A 21,293-nucleotide genomic window follows, 5' to 3' on the forward strand; every position below is an offset into this window, starting at 1 on the left:
TCAAGGGCACAGTAGTATGGTAAAAGCCCTGGGGGAAAGGAGGGAGGGGGGAGGGGGGTCAGTGTGGACAAAAAGGGAGTCATCTGTAATACTTTCAACAATAAAGGTAAATTTAAAAAAAATAAGTAAAAAAATATAAAACCCAATGTTGGTGGATTGTACAGGAAAAAACATGACCTTTTATACTTTTCAAAATAAGCATTGCAAATTATGGTGTTTCAGGAGAGCAATGATGATGACGAGAACCATGAATTCTGGCCTGATTGGAAATCATAGCACATACATGTAATTCTGAAGGATGAAATAGACTGTACAGAGATGTTTCAGGCTGTGCAACTTAGGGAGGCAGGCACTGGGAGCAGCCCTGAGGGCAGAGCGCCTGGGACTTTCCTGGCCTCTGACCTGTCCCTACTGGGGTATTGGGTGCTCCGTAGAGGGGTAAACGGTGACTTTGGTGGCCATTGACAGGCTTCAGAAGCAAATATGTGGCCCAGCTGGTGTGGCTCAGTGTTTGAACATCACCCCAGGAACTAAGAGGTCACTGGTTCCCAGTCAGGGCACATGCTGGGTTGTGAGCTTGATCCCCAGTAGAGGGTGTGCAGGAGGCAGCTGATGGATGATGGTCCTCTCTCATTGATTATTTTATCTCTCTATCCTTCTCTCTTCCTCTCTCTCTAAAAATCAATAAAAAACATTTTTTAAAGAGCAAATATGTTCAAGCAGCTCCATGTAAGGAAAAGAGACCATAGCAGCAGGTACACAGGTGTGACAGCATAAGCCTCTCAGGAGACAAAGCAGGGACTTCTAACATGTGTATGGGGACCCAAGAGTGTCTGTCTGTTCTGTTGTCCTTCCCCTTAAAGATGGTGAAATGTGCATTTACTGAGTGGCTTTTGTCTGGGGTGGGGGATTTGTCTCAGGCCATAAAGCAGATGCAGCAGAGGATGCTGGAACTCAAAAAGACGCTGCAGAAGGAACTGGTGAGTGCCCTCCCCTCCCTGCTGCCTGTTCCCTTTCTGGTCCCCTGGGGTTCCTTGCTGCTTGATGATGCTTCCCTTCCCCTGCCCTCCCATTGATTGCAAGGGGTCTTCGTGATGTTGGCTGGTGGGACAGCAGCCCTGCCAGCTTGAACATGCTTCTATGAAGTGGCTGTGTGACCACAGGCATATGCCCTCCTTCTCCAGCCTGTATGTTGTCTGAGAAGTTATTGAGATGATGGGTGTACCGCATGTGAATGGCAGAGTGCCAGGCCCAAACATAGGAGAGCAGGACCTCTGCCCTGGCTGAGGTGCTCACCGCCGCAGGGCATGTGTCCTGACACAGGAAATGTCTGAACTTCTCCAGGGACCTTTTTCCCTCCTCTCAACTGTCCACCCCACCTGGAGGAGCTGAGCTATCTTCAGGCAATTGCTGATTGCTGGCAATTCCTCCTTGGGAGGAAGCGGGGCCAGAGGACCAGCAGGTGATCACAGTATGGGTCAGGTGAATCTCCCACGTGATTTTCTGACCTGTCTTGAGCAGTTCAATGTAGCATCTTTTCTTTGGTTTTTCAGAAAATCAGACCCGATAATGAGCTTTTCGAAGTCCGGGAGAAGCCTGGCCCTGAGATGCCAAACATGGCCCCTTCTGTCACAAATAACGCTGACCTGCCTGATGCCCGCGAAATCAACTTCGAGTACCTTAAACACGTGGTTTTAAAATTCATGTCCTGTCGGGAATCCGAGGTACAGGGCTTCTGAATTGCATTTGGTACCGAGTTCTACCCCGAGGCCTGGCTTATTTGTCAGAGTCCTGCTTGGCTTCCCCCACACCCACTTCTTTCTCTTTCGCATTCCAATTTGACTATAAGTGTGGACCCTTGGTCATTTCTCCAGCCGACAATGACTTGCTACTTGAGCAGCAAGAAGGGGGCACCTAGTAGGGAACTAGCTCCTGGGAGGGGATGTGGTTTGGATGTGGAGGCCAGAGTCAAGGCAGCTGAATCTGCCCAGCATTTCCGCATCCTCAGCAGAGCTGCTGTGGATGTCCTGGTCATCTTGTCAGTCCCCGAAGTAAAAGATGGAGGGAGAAAGAGAACCTGTCATTGCTCAGACCTCTGCATGGTCTTTGCTCACTGTTGGGAGAACACACCAGGAACAGAACCAGAAATGCTGCCATTAAGCCCCAACTCCCACCACCAGCACCAGCACCACCACCACTTGGACCCAAGGCAGCAAAACTTACTTTGTTTCAGGCCTTTCATCTCATAAAAGCTGTGTCAGTATTGCTGAACTTTTCACAAGAGGAAGAGAACATGCTCAAAGAAACCCTGGAGTATAAGGTAGGGTTCCCTGGCCTGCTGTCCAGCTTCAAAACATGTAGCTAGTGTTCCCAGCACTGGCAGGTGAGAGCAGCCCACAGCAGCGGTATCAGCTTCAGAAGTGCTTTTGGATGAACTTGACTCGGGCAGTATTTACTGAGCACATGCTTTGTGCCCACAGGTCTCTGCTGTACTTGACCAACAGACCTTGTTTTCCAAAGCAATTGATATCACTTGGTTAATAGCCCCAGGTCTGGCCCAGCACCCAGACTTAAAAAAGAAAAAGAGAAAATATATTTTAAAAGAATCTGCATAAATTATGTAATAGCAAAAAAAAAATTTAAGGAAAAGATACCTGCAATTCCACCTGTTTTGCCAACTCAGTTTTTACTCCTGTTTCCCTCCCATATTTAGAATGGGCTCAGCCCTATGGATCTGTCACTACAGCCATTTTCACTGCTCTGGTCACAGCCGAAGTCAGGGTGCATGGAGGGCAGGAGGGGCCACCCAGGGGTGGGGGAGGGCTCTTTCAGTGCCCTCTGCACCTATTCCTGATTCTCATCTCAGGAGTCTTTTCTGTTTCAAACACAGATGTCATGGTTTGGGTCCAAGCCAGCTCCCAAAGGCAGCATCCGGCCATCCATCTCCAACCCTCGGATACCATGGTCCTAGATGGAACTACCCAAGGATGGAGCTCCGTGGGCTGACACTCTTTCTGTGAAAAGAACACTGACACACCAGCCTGGGTGGGTTTTTCATCACTGTAACTGCAGTATTTTGTACAAGCGTCTACACATTGTTTACAAGACCTAAGGGCCACTTCCCTGCAGGCTGATTAGAACCTCAGGAGGCAGCGGATCCTGTCATTCAGTCACAAATGGGAGGGTCCTGGCACTACCCACATTTCTAGTGCTGCTAAAATCCCAGCTCTGGCTAGCACGCCTGCACCTGAATTTCTAACTTTTGTTAGTACTTAAAGCTGAAGCTGTCAGCATCTGGCAGAGAGGAGGCAACTAATCCATCCTGTAGTGACGATGCTGGTGCCCATAGGCCAGACTCACCTGCTTCTGCCACCAGCGAACTCGGGGGGGTGGCTTTTAAAAATTCCCCTTCCTTGGTAGCATGATTGGGTTCAGATGAGTTAGAAGAGGCTTTTTAACCTTTCATGAAAATATTTTACCTTGTTTCTCAAACTACCTAGAAATTCAGATGTGTACATCTTAAGATACTCGAAAGCCAGTGTGGAGCAATGACTATGCAACTGACAGTATCTCATTTTATTGAAGAAAACAAGCAAATGTGTAAGAAGATCCAAATACACTCAATTGCCTTCTTAATAAATGTACTTGTCTTGGATAGGTTGCCGGTAAACCATTTAAAACTATTTTTTATAGCTAAAATGTCTTCTGTATTATAAAATCCAGTTAGTGGTGTTCCCAAAGGAAAATTGGAGCATCGAGAGATTATTTCTGAAGTTGGGATTCCTGTCCCTTTGTAGTTTCACTTGTGTTCTCTGGTGTCTTCTTCCCTCTGAAGCAGTGGTGGCATTTCATTTACTTTGCTCTTGATTCTGGGTTTTAGCACTGAGCAAGTGCTAATTACTTTTCTACTGTTAAGGACAGTCTGCTGTATTCAGAGGAGGCAGCAGCTGTCCCTCCCCCCAGCCTTGACCAAAACATTGGAGGTGGCCTTCCATCTTTCTTCCTCACCCTACCCCCATTTAAGATGACACTACATTCATATATGGTATCCAGACAGCCCCCAGCTGGCTACAGGACTTGATACATGCAGATGGCTCTGGTAGTGACTGACAACAACTTGTATTGCTAAAGAAAGGGACCATGCTTGCCTTGGATAAGCCACAATATCAAATCTAAAGGGAAACTGTTTATTGATTTAGTTTGATGAAAGTTTCACTGGTTAAATAAAAAACTGAATTAGTAACTGGAGCTCCTTTAAAATTTACTATCAGTTATCCTGTTAAGTTCTGTTTCTCAATTACGCTTAGGGTTAAAATATATGAAATATATCTCACAGAAAAACAAGGATTTGCAGTTAACCTGCTACATTTCCACAGACCTAGAGGTACCAAGCAAGGCAGCATCACCTTTGTCCCAGCTCAGGCTCTCTGCCAGCCAAGTGACCCATTCACTTACCTACCTCTTCCCTGAAGATGTCTATCCTGTTTAGAATGGTATTTTCCATTTACCTGTTGGGGACACAAAACAGGAGTCCCTTCTGTTCTGTAATTTTGATGTGGAAGAGGTAGCTTTACCAGCTGTTCCAGGAGAGAATCCTGAAATTCGAGTCGTTCAGGGCTCTCCAGAGGCAGCTACAGCACAGCTGTGGGAGTCCATCTAACTCCTCTGTGGCTTCCCCAGCCCTTGAGCTGGTCCTAACCCCACCCACGCTCCCGGCAGGTTTAGGTGTAGATGTAGGGCCATCATGAAGTCTGGACTTGTTTAGTGGATTCAGTCTGATTAGGTTTGCCTCCTGCACACTGAATTTCCTTCAGCTTTAAGAGGAAGAGTGGAGTAACTATTCTAAGTGATTTAATGCACTTTTACTTGTATAAACATTCTGTGATAGAGACAATATATATATATATATATATATATATGGCCCTTTATATGAGCATTGGATCTGGCTCTCCCTCCATGTTGTAAATAGGAATTATATTATCTCTAAGACTGCTGTAGAAAAGTCATTTGTGGTGCAATATACTTTTTGATTAAAGCTCTTCAATCCAGAAGCAACTACAGTGGATTTTACTTGATATGGTGTGTCAATATTTCTTTGACTTACTAAATCTAGTACATTGTGTCTCATATACTTCAAGGGCTACAGAGCATTTGTCTTTCAGGAAGAACCTCCGCAGACTGGGTCTGGGTGAATAAATATACGTAATTTAACAAGCCAGCAGCCTAGGCCTACCTCCCAAGAATGGTGGGGTTCTGCAGGATTTGGGAGGATTGTGTGCTTTGGTCAACGTCTATCTCCAAGGCCCACACAACTGGGGAGAGCTTCAGACCATGAATGGGGTCCTTACCTTCAACAGAATGTAGACTAGTCATGTGTGCTAAAAAGGTAAGAATCTTTCACTTCAAAAAAGCTCATTGTTATTAGCTATAGGGAACAAAATGGGTTTTTATATTTGTAGGTTGATTGCTACCTGTTTCTGGCTTTTAATCCTTTAAAGAGAACTTGTCAACTTCACGATAAGAATGTTGCTATCACATAGCCAAATCCAGTGTCAGGAGATGGAGACCAGGCCTGTCCGAGGCCTATTCTCAAGTCTCGAGTGCAGTCACACAAACTAAAGACTTTTTAAAGCCTAGGTTAATTATTGAATGTTTGGCACTTTATTAAATAAGCTCCAAATTACATACAAATCAAAAGAGTAAAAACAATAAATACTTATTCAGCAAAACATCTCTCCATAGCAGCCAGTAGCACTGTAGCCCAGGCTTGAGGTACTGCTGTGCAAGAGGCTGGATTGCCATGCTTGCTTCCTGGGGAGTTTCCAGAATAGTCAACCCCTCATTCATTACCATCCCATTCACTAACCTTTTTTTTTTTTTTAACATATATGAAACACACTGCAAAGTATATACTAATAAGCCAAGAGCTTTATTGATGCAGCAGGCACTTTACAATGAACCCAAGAGAGCCCGCCTTCTGGGAGGATGGGATGTCTGTACAAACCCTCCGGGGGTTTCCAATTCAGAAACAAGCTCTCCCTTCCACCGCAGCCCTTGGATCTGTACCTGCCCAAAGCATCCCTCCCCGTTTTAAACAGGCAGTGCACACAGGGACACCTGACCAACACTGGCCAGCCACTCTGGCAGAGTCACAATGTCAGTTCTGCATTATTCGTGGACAAAGGCATAGACTATCAGATCCTGCAAAAGGATTTAGGAAACAGTAAGACAATTTCTCCCTCCACCTTGAAAATAAAATACACTTCAGCGGATGCATGTCCTGAAATAGTTGGGAGTTCCTAGGAAGATGGTCCATTGTCAATTCCTTCTTCACCAGCCTGTGCATCCAAAATTCTTCTCAAGGTAACATGAGTCTTTTTTTTTTTTTAAACAGTCTTTCTTGCTGTAAGAACTCTTATAATGGAGCCTAGTCCTCCTACTGCTAATGCCTGTGGGGGCAGGAAAAGGAAACGTGTCAAATGAACCCAGGTGGACAAGGGGAAACCTGGCTTGCCAGGGGGGAGGGGATGATGCACTCCCTAACCCAGATCATTATGTCACAGATCCCAGAAAAGGATTCTGGCAAGAGCACAGGCAGTTAGAAGGTAACAGCCCTGTCCTGGAGCCAGGGCCCAGGAGTTACTCTTTAGGCAGCACTGGGCTTGAGAACACTGTTACCAAGCACACATACAACAGAGCCCCCCAAATTTCCCCTTTGACAAGGCCATGGTTTCCAGCCTGCTGGCACTGCTCTAGGCACTTGAACTGACACATGCCCATCAGAGCTACCTCGAGGAGCCATCATTAGAAATGCCAATAGGGCTGAGCACCAAGTTGCCTTAAAGGGCCCAAAAGGCCTGGCCTTGATACCATGCAGAGGGCTTGCTCACTTCCCCAAGCACCACAGCTGCCCCCACATACTAAACCAAGGGCCTCACTTTCTTGCTGAGCAGGCACCATACCCGTCAGCAGGACCAAGGCCACAACCCTAGCCCAGCACCAAAGCTGCCAAATGACTGACCCCTCAGTGAGAGGATCACTCCCTTAAAACACAATGGAGCATTCAGGAAGGATGTTAGTGAGAGCCTGGTCTCCTGTGATGGTGGGCGTGCTTCCTGTAGCTCTACAGGGTGCGGGGACAGGGACATATAGGCAAGACACAGGCTTGGCAAAAAGCCTGCTCTTATACCAACCCTAGCAAAGGACAGGCAGCTTTTCCTGCTGCAGGTGGATGAAGGCCCTTTAAAGTGACTGTGAAGGTTTCTGCCTCTGCTCACTCTGGCCTGGTGAGGCTGAGGCCAGAGCAGGAAGCCCTCAGCGCTAGCTGGAGGGCACAGCCTGCCTTCCCAAGCACCCCTACCATCACCACCACCACCTCCACTTCCACCAAAGCAAAAAGCATTATGAAGCCCCAGCCACCAGAAGCCTGCCTGCCTCCACCTGGGACTCCTCGTCTACCTTACCATGCCAAGTCACCTGCCCCATGACCTGCCTGGCATACTTCAGCAGCTAAAGCAACTGTGATTACCAGAGACAGTGGATCCCTACCGTTGCTTTTTGGGCAGAGGTAAGTGATCAAATGTCCCAGTTTGGCCCCTTGTTCTCATATGCCTATCAGAGCTTACTAGGTTTGTTTTGGAACATCTAACCTGCTAATCTGAACCCGAAGGGGGGGGAGTCCGTGGGCTGCCTGCACGGGCAGTGTGTTCACATACCTTTTCATGCCACTGGAGTAACACTGCACTGCTATTTTCTGTGGGCTTCTCAAACCCTTTATAAATGTACTTCATTAGCAAGTCAATGCCATTTTTGTCCAGTGATTGCACAGCCTGCTCAATCTCGCTGCTCTTAAAATTTGTAAGTACTTTCAGCACCACACCCTGGGCTCGTTCCTACAGAGGAAAGAGAAAAGGAGTGAGGCCAAGCCACAGCCCAACACATCCAGGCCCCCCACTGCTGGCACAGAAACACCAAACCAAGCGGTATGAACTCACCTGAAACTGCATAATTTCTAATCCGTCTGGGAGGTTAAAAAAATAGTGGGGAGAAATTCTTTTGTTGACTTAAATTTCAAAGTATCCCTTATTTATGTCAATAAGTTATTCCATTATTTTGGAGGGAGGAGAATAACTACTTTACTGGGGAGAAACATCACTACTATTTTTTTTTTTTTAATCCTCACTGGAGGAGAATATTTTTTTCCATTGATTTCTAGAGAATGGAAGGAAAGGGATCGAGGGAGAGGAGGCGGGGAGAGACATCAATTGGTTGTCTCTCGCACGCAACCTGACCTGGTGAAGGATCAAACCTGCAACCCAGGTATGTGCCCTTGACCAGAATCAAACCCGTGACCCTCCAGTGCACAGGCTGATGTTCTAACCACTGAGGACACCGGTCAGGGCAAATGTCACTACTTTTGATGACACCAGCAAGGCCTTAGAATCCACAGGATCACAATGGTGGAGATCTATTTTTTAAAAACAAGTTTATCTGTCTGCAGCTTCCCTCTGTGCTCACCCCAGTAATAGGGGGGCCATTCCCTTCCATGTTTGAGAGGTGCAGTCATTGTACACACCCTTCAGTCCACAGGCTGATGCTCTATCCCCTGAGCCACAAAAGGGCAAAATCCCAGCTTCGCAAACCCCTTTCCCTGGACCAAATGTTAGCTTCAGTGATGAAATGTTAGACTCAGAGATGCAATAAGCACAACTGTATCTTCTCACCTAGTTTGTAAAAGGCAGGAAATCTTAAAAAGCACTGAAAATCCTTAGGCAAATAAAGCCTATTCAATAGCCTATAAAAGCTTAACCACCGATAAGTCTCACATGGCAAGCTAATTTATAGTTCTGCTAATCAGCAAGGGCTGGGCTGACTTCTCACCCCATGAGGCTCTGGGGAGGAGTGAACTGTTTCTTTGGGGAGCTTTTACTATAAACACTGATAGCTTTGATGTCAGGAACACCAGGAGGCTTCCGTGGAAGCACTGCCAGTGCCAACTCACTCCCTTGGCAGATACTCACTGATGCAGAGATGGAACAGACACTGTCCAGAGCCCCAGGCAGCTCACGCTCAGCTGGAGACAACGGACAACCATAGCCCAGGTCCCAACACCACCCAGCAGAGCTGCAGCGCAACCCCATTTACCTTCACAGCTTGATTCTTGGTGTTGACGGGAGAATTCCGCAGGGCTGCATGAAACGCCCGAAGCATGTCCCCTGTGCATCACCACCAGTTAAGGACGGCTAGGCTTGAGCATGTCCATGCCTTTATTAATGAACTCATCTCAAAAACAGCTCAAGAGGGAAGTCAAATGGCATCTTATCCCATCCAACCACCTCCCACTGAGGCTTGAAGGTGGGCACACAGAGGCTGTTTAGACGGTAGCCTGTAGCCTCCCTGAGCCACACAGAGGGTGGAGGACACCTCTGCCAACGCTGCATACTCCTTCTGCCATCCCCTAAACATTCCCCCTCAAAGCAAGTTTTTTAAAGGAAATAGGATTCTTATTTTATGTATTGATTGATTGATTTCAGAGAGGAAGGGATAGGGATAAATAGAAACATCAATGAGAGAGAAGCATTGATCGGCTGCCTCCTGTACGCCCCCTCCTGGGGATCGAGCCCCAAACCCGGGCATGCACCCTTGACCAGAATCAAACCCAGGAACCTTCAGTCCACAGGCTGATGCTCTATCCCCTGAGCCAAACCAGCTAGGGTTCAAAGCAAGTTTGGACACACCCTCCCTCCATTCCTGGAAGGTAGCAGCAAAGCAATTGCCCTCAAGGGGTATCTTACAGCAAAATCTTGAGTTGCTTGCACCTGTCTGTACCGGTACTGTCCCCGTATCTGCCCTACTCGATACTAACAACCACCATGTGAGGTTATCAATCTCACCTTATTCTCAAAAGGGAAGAACAAAGGCACAAACCAAGGTCTTCTCACTCTCAATCCAATGTTTTGTATCAGTTAAACCAATAAAGAGATTAAGATGTGCTAAAACTTTTATCTTCTAAGACCTCCCCCAGGCCAGTGAGGTCCCAACTGCTACCAGGAGGGAGATTTATTAATCTAAAAGAACCTTTGCCAACAAATGAGCCGATCCCCCTGCCCCCTACCCCCCAAATCTCAGCTGCAATACTGACAGATTCTTTGCTGAGTTCTGAATAGCCAGCACTTAAAAGAAATTTATAATCTGGGTTAGGTCCCCAAAGGTGACACCTATTTTAAACTGAATTACATTAGCCGACTTTCATTTCCTCATCTGAAACATTGGCTTCAGCCAAAAAGCCTCAAAAATAGAACAAGGAATGGCTTCTGCCCAATCGGATACCATGCAGCGATACCCACGTATAAACTGACAGGGCTCTGGAGCAAAGCTGTCCTGTCTTCCCTAGTGTGGGCTCCATCTTGACTGAGCAGTGCCCACACCACTCCAAAGCCACTCCTGCCAAGCTCCCCGGCCCCTGCTGGGCTGTGATCCACCTTCCACACTGGAGAGGCAGCCCACCCCCAAATGTGGAAGGTGGATCAGAGCCTGCTGCACTCCACCCACAGACCCCGTATCTGTCAGCCTTGGAATTCCTCTTCCCCAGCCAGGCAAGGGCCAGTCTGGCATCAGCCACTGATAACTTCTACCGCAGAATTCTTTTCTAATTTGGTGTCCCGGAACAATAAGCAGAGACCCAGAGGCTTAACAGGAAAAGTTGGCTGGTGCTCTTCACTCTTCAGCATGGCTGGCAGACAAAATCATTTGGAAGAGCAGGATAACTAGTCCACAAGAGCAAAAAGAGCCACTGCTTGAGAGTCACCTCACTGTTGCCAGTCTCCCAAGCGTGCACGCTAGGTGTTGATGGGCAGTGGGCCTGCAGCAGGTGAGGAGATACAGGGTGCTGCGAGGGCATACCATTTATCAAGCTGGCCTCCGGCCCTTTCAGAGAACAGGCTGTGCGGGCTGGGGAGCCCTGCCCAACCCCTAGTCTCCTCTATCTCAGGGTTTCTCAACCATGGCACTACTGACATTTTAGACCAGATGATCAACGTGGGGTCTGCCTGTGCATCGGACAATCTTAGCAGCATCCCTGGCCTCTACCCACTAGATCCCTCACGTCCTGACAATCAAAATGTCTCCAAACATTGCCAGCTTTCCTCAGGGAAAGGAGAGAGCGCAAAATCACTCAAAACCACTTCTCTGAACAGATCCCTGCTCCTAAGGACCAGAAGGTGCTCAGCAAGGAAGAAAAGGAATGACTACTTTAAACTCCCTGCAAGGTCTCAGATCCTGTGCCAAGTGCTTTCACATGTTATTATCACTAACAAGTCTGTGACCAGAGTCATCATTCTTATCTTAAAGGCAACGAATTTGAGGCTCAGAAGGGAAGTGACCTGTCCAAGGTCACAAAGCTAAGCTGTCCAGCTGGCCTTCAAGCCCAAGTACGCCTGACTCCAAAGCCAAGCTCTTTTTACAGTCTCCTGCTGCATTCCACCCACAGACCCAAGTTTCGTGTTCAAGACACAAGCTCTGTGCCTAGCACTGCGCTGAAGCCTTCTGGGATGTTGTCCAGTGATGCTCCCGTGGGACATATAAGGCAGTTTGGTTCTCCTCCTTTTAACAGAGAAGGATGCTGAGCTTGAGAGAGTGTCTGACCACTCAAGGTCACATAGCTATGGCATGATAGAGCTGGGTCCGTATGGATGCACAGCACGTGTTTTTATTTCATCTGTTACTCCTACCATGACTCGCTCCCGTATACAGACAGGCCTCCTCCCAGCACTTCCCCATTCCAATCAACCGACCCCTATTCCTACTCTCCTCTGTTCTGACTCCTAGAAGCCTGTTCCACAGTTTAAATTCAATGATGGAATATAAGCCCAATACCTGGCACATGGTAAGGACGCAGTAAATATTAGTTCCTCTTCCCTCCCTGGGCCTCACATTTGCTAGGATTTCAGTTCTCACCTGCTAACCTCCCTTCCCCCAGTCCCAAGAGGTACACTCTCCATGGTAACAAGGTTCCCAACATTACCAGCAGTGAAGAAACTACCATCCCCTGGACGTGCCAAGCTGTCTCCAAGCAGCCTCGAGAAACCTTTTTCTGGTCAAGGGCATATAAGAGAAGACCTTTAAATCTGCCAGAACCAAGGCAGCAGATAACCAGACCTTGCCCTCCACATCTGTGGACGTTTCTGGGCCACAGGCCTGACCCTGTGAATGAGGTCCTGCACCAGACTGCAAAATCAAACCTTCCTTCAATGGAGTCTTCTCATGCCACCATTTCACCAAAGGAATAAGCAAGGCGAGCCTGATGGGGCAGGAAATACAAGTTTGTATTCGAAAACACATTCCTGTCCAAACAAAGTAAGTCTGAAGGTTTTTCTTTTCAAGGCACACTGGACTCCTCCCAACGGCAGTCTATGGGCCCGACTTCCAAGCTGAGTCAACTGATTAAACACCCAGAACCTGATTTATATACGGCATGAGCCTCCAACCCTGCACTGGCAAGTGCGGGGGAGGGGCAGGCACTTCCTGTAACACCGTTTGAATAAAGAAAAATCCTTCCTCTGAGAATAAGTCAGTTTCCTGTGTTCAAGCTGCTAAGGGGCCAAGCAGGCTGTGACAACCACCTCTATTTTTAATCTTGTTTTCTAAATGCTAGTTTTCAGCGGCCACAAAAATAGTCGTTTCCAGTCGTGGGGCTCTACTTTTACATTTCACTTTTTGCTCTCCGGTTTTTCTTAGCTCGAAACTACCAGTTTTTTTCCACTGCTTCCTGCACAAGAAGGCTGGGGGGGTGGGGGGTGGGCAAACTCACTTGTTGAACATGGCTGAGACCATCAAGGTCCAAAAACCCAAGGCATTCGTAGGCAGCTGAGAATAGATCGGCAACCGGGACATGAAGCTGCAGGGTCAGACTGGTTTGTGGGTGAGAGGTGGACAAGCTCCGGCCTCAGGGCTGGACGAAGGCTACCCCTGTGACCTTTCTTCCCCGCAGCCACCCACCCACCTATTGTCGTGCGGTGCAGCGATCGGGCCCGAGAGCACCGTGCCCAGGAGCCGCCCTGGCTGCTCCATTACTCAGCGGTGGTTCGCCCCGGCCCCTCCCGCCGGAGAAGCCCGAGTGACCCCACTGCCTGCAGGGAAGGATGGAGAGATGGGGCGTCCAAGGAAGGGACAGCCTAGAGGGCGAGCAGGCAAGGGGAGTAAAGGAGGAGAGGCCTCGCAGAGCAGTGAGCAGCGGAGGGGCTGGAAGCGAGTGCCGCACACGCCTGGAGCCGCCGAGTAAGCCGGCCCACCGGGGCGCAGGGGCCGCGTGGGGCTGAGCTGCGGAGGGAGACTCCGGGGGCGGGGGCCAGGAACGAGGGGGTGCGGAGGCGGGTCAGAGGGCCGAGGGGGATATTCGGGCTCAAGGAACCTTGCCCGGGGGGAGCCAGGTCGGAAGAGAGTTGGGAAACTGACCCGACGGGGCCGCGGATAAGAGGAGTGGGGAGTCAGCCTGAGGGGCCGGGAGGAGGGAAGCGGGAGCGCTGGGCCAAGGGGAGCCCGAGCCGCCACGCCGGGGAAGGATATTGCCGCAGGAGCCCATCCACCTCGTTAGGGTCCGGGCCTGGCTCGCCTGCCGCCGCCGCCTCCTCCTGCTCGTCCACGAATTTGTTCTCGTCAAACTCGTCGATGTCCACCCGACGGAAGCGCGAGGACAGCGTATTCCGGGCCATGGCGTGGGCTCGGCGCCCGCTCGGCCGGCTCCGCTCCGGGTCCGACCTCAGATTCACTCCGCTCCGAACCGGCTCGGGGGCGGGAAGCGGCCGCCCGGCACTACCTCCACCTCCTCCGCGCGCCGCCGCCGCCGCCCGCCCACTTCCGGCCCACACCGGAACCGGAAGTGCAGGTGGAAGGCGGGACAGAGCCGTTGGGGGCGCCGCTGAGAGCGCTCTGGGTCTGTCGTGTTGCGACCCGATCCCCGCCCTCCCGCCCCCCATCACCGCCTGACTCCCATCTTCCTGGCGCCTCAGTCTCCCCTCTGAGGAGCGGGCGCCCATCCCGAGCAGGCCCAGCATCTCCGACGCCGCTACCGCGCTCGTTGCTCGGCCTCCCTCCCGCATTCCGTGAGCCCCTGCCCTGGAAGGGGCTGGCGCGGGCACAGCCCCGGACTCCGGGGGTCATCCCTGCCAGACGGAGGGAGCACGGCCGCCGCAGGAGAAGGCACCGGCTGTGCCTGCCGAATGGCGGGCAGGCTTCTTGGAGAAGAAACCTTCAGGCTGAGGGATGAGTAGTGGTTCTTGTGCCCCGGGAGTGACGGGGGTTGGGAGAGCCTTGGACGCCACCGCACTGAGCTGAGAGGAGGTGGCCTCTGCCTGGTGCACAGTGACCCTTGTACACAGTGACCGGGAGAATTGAAAGACGTTTAAAGTGTATCTTGTTGATAAGACAGTGAAGACCTTTGGACTTGAGGGTGTGAGGGCCCCCGCAGGTGTAGCAGTCACCTGGGCCGGGCGGGGGTGGGGGTGAGGAGAGGAGATGACTCTGGCCACCATCCTAGCAGGAAGGGCGAGGTCCTCGGGGCTGAGAGGTTGGACCCGACTGGAGAGGCATTTCCTGGTAGGAAGCCACAGTCTGAGATGGGGACGATTGGGGTGCAGGTAGGGCGCAGTCAAGGGCGACTCTAGTGCCAGGATTAGGTGCCTCGGCTCTGCGCAGGGGTTCCATTAATGGGCCTTAGACCAACTTGGGTCTTGGTTTTCATAGAATAGTATTCTTTAATAAAGGTCAGTCATGAATGAAATGGGATTTGTTTGGTTGCTTTGAGTATTTCTCATTGAACTGTGTCTGCAGATCAAAAAATAGGCCAAGCTTTGCCTGACTGGTTTGGCTCAGTGGATAGAGCGTTGGCCTGCGGACCAAAGGGTCCCAGGTTCGATTCCAGTCAAGGGCATGTACCTTGGTTGCAGGCATGTCCCCAGTGGGGGGTGTGCAGGAGGCGGCTGATCGATGTTTCTCTCTCATCGATGTTTCTAACTCTCTATCCCTCTCCCTCCTCTCTGTAAAAAATCAATAAAATATATATTTTGGGGAAAAAAATAGGCCAAGTTTTGCGCAGTGCAGTCTGGTAGCCAATGAGGTTTATCTGAGGGGCGATTATTGCTAATTGAAGAAGAAAAATATACCGGCCTATGATGCTGCCTAATCTTGGGTGATCAAGATAGAGATTCTTAGCGCTCGCCGGTTTGGCTCAGTGGATAGAGCGTCGCCTGTGGACCAAAGGGTCCCGGGTTCGATTCTGGTCAAGGGCATGTACCTGGGTTGCAGACTCCTCCCCAGACCCGGCCCTGGTCAGAGCACATGCAGGAGGCAACCAGTTGTGTGTTTCCCTCACATCGATGTTTCTCTCTGTCTTTCCCGCTCTCTTCCACTTTCCCTAAAAATCAATGGGAAAATATCCTGGGGTGAGGATTTTAAATAAATAAATAAAAATAAGATACAGGCTCTTACAGTGGGAAATAGGTGCTGAAAAAAGCCTGGGGACAGGCGAAGCACGCTTTTGTCTTTCAGCTTCATACCTTGGAAGAAATCAAGCAGGCCACAAGACAGCAGAAATTCATAGCCCCAGAACATTCTGGTCCGGAGGAACTTTAAGTCAGAAATGCCCATTTTATAAGTAAGGAAGTAACCTCCAAATAAACTGGTGAATGCAGTCATGTTTCTCCTATAGCTGTGGGCCTCCATTCCAGCTGGGAAGGCAGAATTTAAAAGTCGGTACTATACTACGTCAGAGATGACTGTGCCGAGGGAAAACAACAGCAACCATGCAGTGCCCGAGAGTGGTCAACAGAGATGTCCCTTAGAAGGTGACACTGATTAGGGACCTGAAGGACGTGGAGGAGGGAACCACGCAAAGGCCCAGAGGCAGGGCAAGCTTGGTGTATTCCAGAAACAGCAAGGCCATACTGGAGCAAGAGCGAGAAGAGATGAGGTGGAAGTGGAGGAGATGCTGTACAGCTTTGAGGAAAAGATGTGGTCTTAATCCAGATGGGACAGCCCTGGAAATTCTGGGCAGAGCAGTGGCATGTGTGAAAAGGATCCCTCTAGCCCTAACTGGTTTGGCTCAGTGGATAGAACATCGGCCTTCGGACTGAAAGGTCCCAGGTTCGATTCCGGTCAAGGGTCTGTACCTTGGTTATCCCCAGTAGGAGGTGTGCAGGAGGCAGCTGATGGATGTTTCTCTCTCATTGATGTTTCTAACTCTCTATCCCTCTCCCTTCCTCTCTGTAAAAAAATCAATAAAATATATTTTTTTAAAAAAGGATCTCTCTAGCAGCCATATTGAGAACACCTGGGAGCAAGAGCCAAAGTAGGTGATTTAAGAGGCGACACCAATAATCCAGGTGACAGTCAATGGTGGCTCAGACCAGACAGGTGCCAATGAGTGGTGGGGCTCTGGCCAGTGTGGCTTGGTGGGATTGTCGTCCGTTAACAGGTTATTGGTTCAATTTCTGGTCAGGGCTCATATCTAGGGTGTGGGTTCAATCCCAGGTTGGGCGCATATAGGAGGCAACCGGTTAATGTTTCTCACATCGATGTTGTTCTCCACCCTCTCCATCCTCTCTCTAAAATCAATAAACATATCCTCAGGTGAGGATTTCTTTTTAAAAAAGTGGTGAGAAGAGGTCAGGTATATTTTGAAGGTAGAGGCTACAGAATTTGCTGATGGATTGGATGTGGCAGCATGTAAGAGGAGTGGAAGTCACAGATGACCTCAAGTCCAGAAAAGATGTACACAATCATTAGCTCTAATAGAACCTTAACCATTTGGGAAATAAGACAGCAAAGGCCCTGAGCACTATTCAACTTCCATTTAAGACGAATCCAAGCCATGATTGCCCTCTGTCTGCCGTCTCCTCCCCATATCTCTCCACTTTCTAAAATTCTTTTTTCTTTTTTTTTAAATACTTTTTATTTTATTGATTTCAGAGAGGGAGGAGAGAGAGAGAGAAACATCGATGATGAGAGAGAATCATTGATGGGCTGCCTTCTGCACACCCCCTACTGGGGATCGAGCCCACAACCTGGGCATGTGCCTTTGACTTGAACCGAACCCAGGACCCTTCAGTCCGCAGGCCGACGCTTTATCCACTGAGCCAAACCGGCTAGGGCCTAAAATTCTTTCTTGTTGTAGTCTGGGACAGGCTCATTCATTCATCCAACAAGCACTCACATATTGTGTCTGGAGACTAGAAAAAGGAAATCATGTATCAGGCATGGTTCTGCCCCCGGAGAACTTCCAGGCTGGCTATAGAGACAACATTTTAACTCAGGATGTTTGGAGCTAAAGAGAGGATTGCACAGAAAACTTGGGACACGGGAGGTTGTGCCAGTTTATTCCAAGGCTAGGGTATAAAGAAGGGGGTGGGAGAAGGCTCCCCGAGATGACACCTGACAGCAACAAGGGGGCAACCTGGCATTAAGTAGCATTCTAAGAAGTGTGGGTATGTCGTTGTTAATGGCAATGGAGTGACACTGGAGCATTGATTCCTGCCTGCTGGTTAGGGAAACAATGAAACTGCCCAGTCTGAAAGCCTGAGTACCCTTCCTGCTTTGTGAGTTCCCCTTTAACTTTCAGGGCCCAACTCAAGTGTTCATTCCACTGGGAGGGAGCATTAATACGGATGGTATTTTGATCAATTGTTACACATCAGGTCTTGTGAGAAGAGTTTTAAGTGTTATCTTCCTAATCCTCATAAATACCCCATTTCACAGTGAGAAAGCTGAGGCTCAGAGAAAGGCTAGCACCAGGCAACAGAGCAAGAATCTGAAACTGGCCCTAGGCAGTTTGGCTCAGTGGATAGATAGAGCGTCAGCCTGCGGGCTGAAGGGTCCCAGGTTCCATTCCTGCCTAGGGCATATGCCCAGGTTGCGAGCTTGATCCCCAGTAGGGTGTGCAGGAGGCAGCCAATCAATGAGTCTCATGGATGTTTCAATCTCTCCCTCTCCCTTCCTCTCTGAGATCAACAAAGATATATTAAAAAACAAAAACAAAAGAATCTAAAACTGGGTCAGTTTCGCTAAAAAAGGCCATCAATGCTCCTTCCCCTGCCACATGCTGCCTTCATTGGAACGTTTGGAGTTGGATTTATAGTTGACCCCGCCTCTCCCCGCCCACCTCGACCTTTAAATTCCTCCACGCCAGGGGCCGTATTGATTCATCTATGAAAATCCTCAACTCATCTCCATTCCCAGAACAGAGTAGCACGAACTGGGCGACCTGCAAAGATTGAATGAACGAACAAATGACTAAATAGACGAATTTGAGTCCTCACTATGCCGTGTCTGGTAAACTGACTCTCCCGTGCCTCAGTTTCCCCAGCTGCTCAGCTCGGGATGAGGCCGACCAAAGTAATCTCGCGGACCGGCGGCGAACAGCTGCGAGAACTACAGGGCTGGGAGGGCAGTACCGCCCCGCTACTCGCGGCGTTGGGGCGGGGCTGGAAGGGGCGGAGCCGGGACTCCCCAGCTGCGCCGCCATTGGCCGCGCCCGCCGTCACCCGGCAGTAGTTGTAAAGGTCAGCCCCGCCCCTTCCTCTTTCTCTCCGAGCAGGCGGCGGCGGCGGCGGGGTGTTCAGCTATGGTGAGAGCTGAGGAATCGGGAGCCATCCGCGCGTTGTTGGGCTCGGAGACTGGGGTTGGGGGTGCAGGGTGAACCCTGGGGTCCCCTCTGCCAGCCGGGCCTGTGGAGTATAGTGCGGAATGGCCTAGCTCCGCCACTGCCGGCCTTCCTCCCACCCCCGCCGGCCTGGGCTGGGAGCGGCGCGCGCGCGCTGCCGGCGGCCTCCGTCTTCCCGTCTGCGGAGTGGGAGTAGCGGCCCAGCCTCGTAGCCGACCTGGGCCTCGGATACCCTGCGCCGGGCGCGCGCCCTCCTGGGGCCGGCCAGGACGCAGGTGGAGGGGCGGGGAGGGCCGGCGGAGGGGGAGACGGAGGCACCCGGCACTTGACCCAGACCCTTCCTTGCACGCAGGCCAAAATTAAGGCTCGGGACCTTCGCGGCAAGAAGAAGGAGGAGCTGCTCAAACAGCTGGACGACTTGAAGGTGGAGCTGTCCCAGCTGCGCGTAGCCAAAGTGACAGGCGGCGCAGCTTCCAAGCTTTCTAAGATGTGAGTGACGGGCGGCCGGACCGCGGGCCTCAGGGCGGCGGGGGGAGTCTGTGTGCATCGGGGGCGTTTGTGGATCGTTGAGGTTGGCTCAGGGCCGTGTCCGCTGAAGTGCCCGTTCGGTGGATCTGTGGGTTGGAGTGTCAGGCCCTCCCACCCGGGCTCGCCCGCTCACGGCCCTCCGCGTGGGGACCCGCTCCTCTTCACCTGCCTTGGACCGTGTGGTCCTGCTGCCCGGAGTGCCCTTCAGCTTCTCTGGCTGGTGAAAGAACAGGGTGTCCCTCTTCGGGGACATTTTAATGCTTCCTAAAGAAAACCCAACTGGACGTTTTCTTTAATCTTCCACCAGCACTTGGTTCCCCCCTTCCTCTCCCCAGTTGGTAGGTGAGTGCCTTGCACCTTACTTGAGTTGTAGTGTAAATTAGTGATTTCCATGGGTCAAGAATTGTGTAAGGAATGTGGGTTTGGAGTCAGTCAACCTGGGCACAAATTCCACTTCTGCCACATCCTACCTGGTGGGCAGGTTGGCTAACCACCCGGGATTTTTTCTTCTGTGAAATCTCCCCAACAGCCTTCATGTGGTGGGGCAGGATATTGGGTGAGTTTGGGAACATGTAAGCAAGTGTCATGCCGAATCCTCAAGAGCAGGTTTACCAAGCTGTCTACTGAGTGAGCCTCCCCGCTGCGCCGCCCCCCCCCCCCCCCCCATGAATAAAGAATCAGCTGTTCCTGGGTTCCAGCTCTCTGCTCAGGAGCATTTCTCCCTCCCAGGGGCCCCTGGTGGGACTCTTTAAGCTTCCCTAGTTGCCCAGCTTTGGAAATGATTCTTTCTGGGCAGCTCATTAAGATGGGCATTGGCTAGGTTGGCTTCATAGCCCTCAGGATGTATGGCCTGGCCCTCCATCTCTCCTCATTCAGCCTCCTCAGTGGACACTTCACAGATCCTCCAAAGCACTGGACGCTCCAGGCCTTCCCTATTCACTCCTGAGATTCCCATATGCTATAGTCGCTCCGACCTTACCCTCAGAATACCTTGCTCCTGGGCTGGGTTAAGCGCATCTTGGGTGGATATGGATGAGATCTGGGTCAGGCCCTGAATGAGATGCTATGTGTTCACTGATGTCTCTGTTTTTGTAGCCGAGTTGTTCGCAAGTCTATCGCCCGTGTTCTTACCGTCATTAACCAGACTCAGAAAGAGAACCTCAGGAAATTCTACAAGGTGAGTGGGGGTATGTGTGGGGCTGCGTGTGGGGCTGCCTGGCTCTAGGGAGCAAAGTTCCAGCCCTTCCTTGCTGAGGGCGGTCAGGATGAAGAGGTTCTGCTGGTGTATGTGGGACAGAGCTTTGCCCAGGCATCGTTGGGCTTTCCAGACCCGTCCAGCTTGTAAATGGGTTTGCCTTTCCAGCATCTTGCTCTGGCATGTGGTATGCAGACTGCATTTCCTCGGGCTGCCATTGTCAAGAAATCAACTGCGTGGTAGGACTCCTGGGTTTGGGTGCAGCCTCACCAGCTGAATGAGTTTGGGCAGTCTGCGGATTGACTGCTAAACGTCTTGTCTTATAGTACTGTGTGTCAGTCACCGCCAAGCACCTGCCATTCTTGTTTTTCGGATGAGGACCTCAAGGCTTAAAGAGGTTAAGTTGCTCAGAGTCGCCTACAAATAATGGAGTGATTGGGCTGAGGTTCAAAACCATGCCTTGGGGAGGGGTGAATGGGGTGCTCCTGGGAGATTTCCACAGGTGTCTGATCCCTCAGCCTAGGATATTGACAACCATTTCCTAGTCCTGTCCTCAGATGAGTCTACCAGGGTTCAAGCAGTGAAGGCAAACCAGTGGGATACTTTGTGTGTGCGTGAATATGTATATTTTGTTGCAAGGAATTGGCCTATGTGGTTGTGAGGGCTGGCTTAAGATTGTGGGCAGGCTGGGACTCAGGACACAGGTTGAAGCTGCTGTCCCACCGGTGGCATTTCTTGGGGAGAGCCTCAGCCCTGCCTTGAAGGACTTCCAGCTGGTTTTTATCAGGCCCACCTAGATTACCCAGGATATTCTCTCAATTTAAATCAGCGGATTGATTACATCTTCACATCAACTCCCAAATTTAGTGTTTGAATACGAGGGTTTGATACAAAAAGGGCCATCACGGTGTGCCTGGG

The 21,293-nt window shown here is 50.6% G+C and overlaps 3 protein-coding genes across 9 annotated transcripts in view; 2 read left to right on the top strand and 1 right to left on the bottom strand.

The window, feature by feature from the left end:
- Positions 1–5,055, top strand: part of GOLGA1 (golgin A1) — a 39,880-nt gene extending 34,825 nt beyond the window's left edge. For 6 of the 7 annotated variants that reach the window (XM_006096261.3, XM_014462200.2, XM_006096260.3 and 3 more), the window contains 4 exons: positions 921–980; positions 1,554–1,724; positions 2,234–2,320; positions 2,891–5,055. In XM_006096261.3, coding sequence (XP_006096323.1) covers positions 921–980; positions 1,554–1,724; positions 2,234–2,320; positions 2,891–2,971 — 399 coding nt within the window. In that variant the 3' untranslated portion in view covers positions 2,972–5,055. The remainder of the gene's footprint in view (positions 1–920; positions 981–1,553; positions 1,725–2,233; positions 2,321–2,890) is intronic. The other variant, XR_001349717.2, reaches the window with a different exon arrangement.
- An 851-nt stretch (positions 5,056–5,906) lies between these two features.
- On the bottom strand, positions 5,907–13,842 carry ARPC5L (actin related protein 2/3 complex subunit 5 like). Its single transcript, XM_006096264.3, has 4 exons — positions 13,564–13,842; positions 9,145–9,217; positions 7,716–7,892; positions 5,907–6,449 (listed from the first exon to the last, which is right to left on the bottom strand). Exons 1-4 carry the CDS (start codon positions 13,707–13,709, stop codon positions 6,387–6,389), a joined length of 459 nt encoding a protein of 152 aa, XP_006096326.2. The 5' UTR covers positions 13,710–13,842; the 3' UTR covers positions 5,907–6,386.
- A 4,613-nt stretch (positions 13,843–18,455) lies between these two features.
- RPL35 (ribosomal protein L35) overlaps positions 18,456–21,293 on the top strand; it is a 4,548-nt gene continuing 1,710 nt past the window's right edge. The window contains exons 1-3 of the mRNA XM_006096265.3: positions 18,456–18,616; positions 19,005–19,141; positions 20,276–20,357. Coding sequence (XP_006096327.1) covers positions 18,614–18,616; positions 19,005–19,141; positions 20,276–20,357 — 222 coding nt within the window. The 5' untranslated portion in view covers positions 18,456–18,613. The remainder of the gene's footprint in view (positions 18,617–19,004; positions 19,142–20,275; positions 20,358–21,293) is intronic.

The sequence above is a fragment of the Myotis lucifugus genome, unplaced genomic scaffold, assembly GCF_000147115.1.
Source record: "Myotis lucifugus unplaced genomic scaffold, Myoluc2.0 scaffold_173, whole genome shotgun sequence".
NCBI classification, from domain to species: domain Eukaryota; kingdom Metazoa; phylum Chordata; class Mammalia; order Chiroptera; family Vespertilionidae; genus Myotis; species Myotis lucifugus.

Coding starts and splice junctions, on each gene's coding strand:
- ARPC5L (XM_006096264.3), bottom strand. CDS start 13,709: ATGGCCCGGAATACGCTGTCCTCGCGCTTCCGTCGGGTGGACATCGAC. Junction 7,893..9,144: donor CCAAGAATCAAGCTGTGAAG/GTAAATGGGGTT, acceptor TTTCCTCTGTAG/GAACGAGCCCAGGGTGTGGT. Junction 6,450..7,715: donor TACTCCAGTGGCATGAAAAG/GTATGTGAACAC, acceptor CTGCCCCCACAG/GCATTAGCAGTAGGAGGACT.